The sequence below is a fragment of the Molossus molossus genome, unplaced genomic scaffold, assembly GCF_014108415.1.
Source record: "Molossus molossus isolate mMolMol1 unplaced genomic scaffold, mMolMol1.p scaffold_m16_p_12, whole genome shotgun sequence".
NCBI lineage: Eukaryota > Metazoa > Chordata > Mammalia > Chiroptera > Molossidae > Molossus > Molossus molossus.
The window spans coordinates 82,170,478-82,176,842 of record NW_023425347.1 but is presented as its reverse complement, the minus strand read 5'-3'; the positions used below and the strand labels follow the sequence as shown (position 1 = coordinate 82,176,842).

Genomic DNA, 6,365 nt, shown 5'->3' with positions numbered 1-6,365 from the left:
CGCGGGCTCCGAAAGGGACAGGAACTGGCTGGGCAGCTGGCGACGCCGGCAAGTCAGCTGTTAAGGAGGTCCCTTGGAGGAAGGAATCACACAATTTCAAAGGAATTTTCTCCTCTTATTGCCAGTACCTCTTAGTGAGGACCCCAACCAGAACTTTTTTTTTTGTATGTGCCCCTAGCGGGAACCGAACCCGGGAATCTCTGGTCTGCAGGCCGACGCTCCAACCTCTGAGCCAAACCGGCCAGGGCCAGAACTTGTTAAAGAAACCTCAATTTCACCATCTGTGAAATGGGGAGAATAATCTTGTTTAAACCCTTAACCTCGTGCCTGATTCTCAGGTGACACTCAATATTTTTGGCTTTTTAGACTGGAGTGCTGGAATTCCTGCTGACTTAAGAAAAATAAAAATAACATCTCTTCTGGACCTTGGTGGAAGGGGTGGAAAGTGTGGATGTGAAACTGGGAACTGCCTACTTTCTCCCTTACATCTGAGACTGGGTGGGGGAAATTCCTTGGTCTACCTTAAATGCAAGCAGCTGTGTAGCTGGTGCCCCTCCCCCACCACAGCTGGAAGTCCCTGACTAAGGGCGCCCTCTATGGTGGCCACTTCTGGTTTATTCCTGTCCTCTGGAGCCCCATCCCCTATCACTCCATCCTTTGACTAAATATGTATTGCCCATTACACTGAGCCGGGCTCTATATTTAGTGTTGGAAGCAAAGGATGACTGAGTTCTGTTCATAGGGTCTGGCAAGAATTACACTTAGAATAGTAATTTACATTACTGGAGGACTCATCAATCCATCCAATTCTTTCATTGCTTAAACACTGATGCCTACACTGTGTGAAGTGCCGATTACTAAGAAGAATAAGATTGCCCCGGTCAGTTTTGCCCAGCGGTTAGAGCACTGCCCTGGGACTGAAGAGTCACAGGTTGGATTCCTGACTAAGGGCTTATACCTGGGTTGCAGGTTAGATCCCTGCGCCCCACCCACCCCCCGTGGGTCATGCGGAATGCAACTAGTCCATGTGTCTCACGTCAATGGTTTTCTCTCTCTGCCTCTCTCCCTCCAACTCTGTTTTTTAAAAAGCAATGGAAAAATATCCTCAGGTGAGGATTAAAAACAACAAAATAGTCCTGGCTGGTTTTGTTCAGTGGTTAGAGCATTGGCCCGCAGACCATTGAGTCTTGGGTTCGATTTTGATCAAGATCGCGTACCTCAGTTATGGTTCATCCCCGGCCCTGGTTGGGTTGTGTGGGAGGCAACCAGTCGGTGTATCTCTCTCACATCAATGTTTCTCTCTCCCTCCCTCCCACTCTATCTGAAGATAAATAGAAAAATATCCTTAGGTGAGGATTAAAAAACAACAAAATAATAAGATGGACTCCTGCCTTCAAAGAGCCTTCTGGCCCTGGCCGGTTTGGCTCAGCGGTTAGAGTGTCGGCCTGCGGTCCTGAGAGACCCGGGTTCGGTTCCGCTAAGGGCGCGTACCGGTTGCAGCTTGTCCCCGGCCCTGGTTGGTTGTGCGGGTGGCAGCCACTCGATGTGTTCCTTTCACATCGATGTTTCTCTCTCTCTCTCTGTTCCTCTTGCTCCCTCCCACTCTACCTGAACAAAAAATGGAAAAATGTCCTCGGGTGAGGATAAAAAAAAAAAAAAAAAAAAAATAGCCTTCTGGTCCACTAGGTTCCACTAGCTTGTGTGTGTGCGCCAACACACAAAACCCTTCTTTCAAAAAAAAAAAATCATAGGTGGACCCTCGTAACATAAACATAAAAGTAGAACTACTCTACAAAAGGAATCAGACATAAAAATACAAATTGTAAACTTCCAGACCAGCAGCAGCTGCTGAGATGGAAATTTGTTAGAAATGCAAATTATGCGCTACCCCCCACCTCATACATACTAAATTAGAAACTGGGAGTGGGACTCAGAAGTTTTTTTAACAAATTTTCCAAGTGATTACGACACATGTAAGTTTAAGAACCACTAGAACTTATAAAAAAAAAAAAGGGTTAAATTAATCAGCTTGAATGGCTGGTGGAATACAGTACATTGTTGCTTGATCTGGGTGCTGGTTACGTAAGTGTGTTCCGTTAGGGAGAATTCATCAAGCTGTGTATTTATGATATGTGAATTTTTCTATGTGTGTTATACATTTTCTTAAGGTTAAAAAATGTTTTTTCTTTATTGATTTTAGAGAGAAAGGATGGCAGAGGGAGAGAGTGATACAAACATCGATGAGAAAGAACATCAATTGGCTGCCTCCTGCTTGATCCCCACTGGGGATTGGGCCCACAACCTGGGCATGTGCCCTCACCAGTCAATGCTCAACCAGTGAGCCACACTGGCCAGGCTATTTTTAAGATTTTTAAAATTGATTTTTAGAGAGAGAGGAAAGGAGAGAGAGAGAGAGAAACATCTATGTGAGAGTGTAATATTGATTGGCTGCCTCTTACACGCCCCCTACTGGGGATCAAACCCTGACTAGGAATAGAATTGGCAACCTTTCAGTGCAAGGGACAACACCCAACCAACTAAACCACTCTGGCCAGGAATGTGTGTGTTATATTTCTTTCTCAGTTTTTAAATCCTCACCCGAGGATATTTTTCCCATTGTTTTTTCAGATAGAGTGGAAGGGAGGGAGAAGGAGAGGGAGAGGGAGAGGGAGAGGGAGAGGGAGAGGGAGAGGGAGAGGGAGAGGGAGAGGGAGAGGGAGAGGGAGAGGGAGAGGGAGAGGGAGAGGGAGAGAGATCAATTGGTTGCCTCCCACACGACTTGACTGGGGCAGGGGATCAAACCTGCAATCGAGGTACAAGGTATATGCCCTTGACTGGGACTCGAACCAGTGACTTTTTGGTCCGAGGGCCAGCGCTCTAACTGCTGAGCCAAACTGGCCAGGGCTGTGTGTTATATTTCAATACAAAGGTTACAAAAGGGAACTGCCTGGTTGAAGACCAGGAGAAGCAGGCCTAGGAGCCCATCCACAGCTGTGCCCTTATCCTACATGCAGTCTCTGAGAGATTTTCAAGGGAATCTAAAGCTCCTTAGAGTATAGCTTGAAATTAAAGATCTGTCCCAACAGATTCGGCGACTTGTCCAAGGCCCCACACAGCCAGTGCCAGAATCCAAGTCTTGTGATTCCTGGGCCAGGGCTCTGGACACTTCCTTTGCTGAAGGGCCAGTGCCATGAGTGAGGACAGAGGGCAGCTTGTCAGCCTCCTAATCCTCCCCATTCTCTTACTTGGGTCTTGGGAAGAGGGCCAAGAAGCTGGTGTTGGCGATGCTTTTCTTGTCCTGGAACAACTTCCTTTCTGGGAAACTGGGTGTCTCCTTCTGGGTAAAGACAATAAAATTCATCCTAGGGGCCAAAGGAGCAGGGCTTCTTCTGTCACCAAACGGATGGGCATCACGTGGCTCCAGGGTTAGCAGTCCAGGAAAATCCCAGCCCTTGCACACTCTGCCTCCCACACCCATATACTCACTCACTCACCCTGCCACACTCAGCTCCCTGACCCACCTTGAACATTCACCATTGCACACTCTCTGGCACACTTCTTTCACCCTCAGCTTCTGCCACCTCTCCCTGGGCGATATTGCCAGCCTCTCCCTAATCCTAGAGCTGCAGTCTTGTTCTGTCGCTCACCCCAAACCTACTATGTCCCTGGGGCCACTGAAATTCCAGGCAGTGGGCGAAGAAGATGAGGAAGATGAGGAGGAAGAGAGCCTGGATTCCGTGAAGGCGCTGACGGCTAAGCTGCAGCTGCAAACACGAAGGCCCTCATATCTGGAGTGGAAGGCCCAGGTCCAGAGCCAGGCCTGGCGTAGGGCCCAAGCTGGACCTGGGCCGGGAGAACCTGGGGCCATCTGCGGCTTCGATTCCATGGACTCTGCCCTTCAGTGGCTCCGACGGGAACTGGTGAGTCTGCTGGGGTGGGCATCCTTGTAGAGGGCCTTGGGGACAGTCCTCTAAGACCACAGGTGTGGAGTAGGAATAAGAACGGACCCTACCTCCAGCAACTGCCCATTCCTGTGGCTGTGTCCAGGGGCTGAGGAGCCAGGAATGGATTTGTTCAGTGTTTTATTCAGGAGACTTGCTGAAGGATTCCATTCAGTCTGCTGACCTTGTGCTTCTGTGGCTGAAGGGACATTGCCTACTCTTTGGGCCACCAGTTGTAGACAGGAAGGGCAAGGCCTGCCCTACTCTGGGAATTGCTATGCCCAAAGACATTGTGAAGTGCAGAATGATGCACTCACCACGCTGGAGGCAGAATCTGAGGAGGCGAATGTTAAATAGGTGGCTCTTAACCCAACATGTGTAAATACAAAGAGGTCCAGGCTCCCAATTGGAGAGTCTACTTAGTTATCTGGGATGGGGCCCCAGGCACCTGTATTTCTTTAGCCATGGCTTCTTAGCTTGGATTTAGAACCACGGGTATGGAGCAAGTGCAGAGAGATGGGAAGGGATTAAGCTGGGGTGGAGGACACAGCTTGTGCAAAGAGCCAGGGTGTTAACAGGAAGGGCGAGAGCAGCCCAGGGCGGTGCAGCCGGCTGATGCCCCCTCTTGGCCCCAGCGCGAGATGCAGGCTCAGGACCGGCAGCTGGCAGGGCAGCTGCTTCGCCTGCGGGCCCAGCTGCATCGGCTGAAGGTGGACCAAGCCTGTCATCTGCACCAAGAGCTGCTGGATGAAGCCGAGCTGGAGCTGGAACTGGAGCTGGGGGCTGGCCTGGCCCTGGCCCCGCCGCTGCGGCACCTGGGCCTCACACGCATGAACATCAGCGCCCGACGCTTCACCCTCTGCTGAGGGGAACCTGCATGCCTACTGAGCCCCCCCCCCTGCTACCCTTTTCCCCTGCCCGCCTGGAAAGGGGGAAGCAAGGTGTGCCCCAGAGGCACCAGCACCTGGCAGGAGTGGGGGTTGATGGGTATACTCAGCTCTGGGAGCATAAAGCCCCAGCATCCTGTTCCTGCTGCTGCCCCAGCTGTGTGTGTGACGGGGGCTCACAGACCCCCAGGCTCCTCAATAAATGCCCTCTCTGCTTTCCATCAAGGTGTCTGCAGTCATTTATTTAGTCAAGGTCGCTGAGTGTCTTCTGTTGCTGGGACCAGGGATTCATTTCAGGAGAGAAGGCATGGGTTGGGGTGGACATTAGCTAATGGATCCCCATCTCCCTCACAGCTCTAGCTCTATCTTAGCAAGATCAGAACTGGGAAAGAACTTAAAATCCTAAATGACCTCTATGGAAGGTGACTTGGGTAAATGGGCAGCTGAGAAATGCAGGATCTGATAGATCTGGATTCAAAGCCAGCCCCACCATTTATTTCTATCAGACCTTGAGGAGGTCCCTTAATTTCTGGATCTGTTTCTTTACCTCTAAAATTAAGTGTGCTGATTCTCACTCCACAAGTAGTTAAACATGTCTTAAGTGTGATCATGCACAGTAAGCACTTAATAAATGTGAACCATCCATTGTTAATCATTACTATCACCAGTGTTATTACTATTGGGCTAAGGCCCAGAGACGGCCTGTGAAGGGGAACCGAGGCTGAAGCCCAGACTCTGGGCTATGTGTCACTGTTGGGTGTTTTTGTGTGTGTGTGTTTTTTTTAAACTTTGTATCTCTCAGCCTTTGTTTCTGTGTTACCCTCTTTGTCTGACTTTCCAACTCAGGCTTCCTCTTCCCCCCACCCATTTCCTGTCTCCCCTTCCCTCCGCAGCTGAGGTGCACACAGAATCAGCTTCCACCTCACAAACCCCAACAATGCTCTGTGGGCTCCCCTCCCCCAACCTGCTCAGTCGGTGTAGCTCAGGCTGTGGCGGTGGTGACGCATTTACCTTCCTCTGGGAAGGGTCAAGGCCCTTGGGACTGATGAAGGCCACCTAGCATTTTTCATAACACTGATGACCTGGCTCTCAGCCTATGATGGGTGCCACCCTCAGTGTGGCCCCAGGTTAAAGGGAGATTCTTCACCTGCTTGCTGTTTGAGACAAGGTTCCTGCCTCCTGCCTATAACAGAAAGTGCAGCCAGTGCTGCACCTGAGTGCCCGGGGAAGGGGTGTTTGTTCTGTCTTCACCTATTGCAGGAGATGGTGCCAGGCCCTGCACCTTTAACAGGTTCTATGGCCTTGCCTCTACCTCAATTAGAAGTGTCCAGTACTCTCCAACCATAATTAGTGTTGTCCTGCCTGCTTTCTTAAACAGCTTGTTGTCCAGCCATCTGTCTGTAAGAGGACTGTTAGCTACTCTCTGACTAGAATAAGCTATTGCCCTGTGCCCTGAAATGATATGATTATTATTCTGACTGTAGTAGCCAAGTTAGCCTGACATCGGACTAGAACATGGGTGTTCTGCTCTCAAACT

At 50.1% G+C, this 6,365-nt stretch overlaps 1 protein-coding gene across 1 annotated transcript; it reads left to right on the top strand.

Annotated features, from left to right (window-relative positions):
• Window positions 1–3,491: 3,491 nt before the first annotated feature.
• On the top strand, window positions 3,492–5,026 carry FAM167B (family with sequence similarity 167 member B). The gene is made up of 2 exons (XM_036257204.1): window positions 3,492–3,920; window positions 4,577–5,026. The coding sequence occupies exons 1-2, from the start codon at window positions 3,660–3,662 to the stop codon at window positions 4,805–4,807; spliced, it is 492 nt and encodes a 163-aa protein (XP_036113097.1). The 5' UTR covers window positions 3,492–3,659; the 3' UTR covers window positions 4,808–5,026.
• The last annotated feature ends 1,339 nt before the right edge of the window (window positions 5,027–6,365 follow it).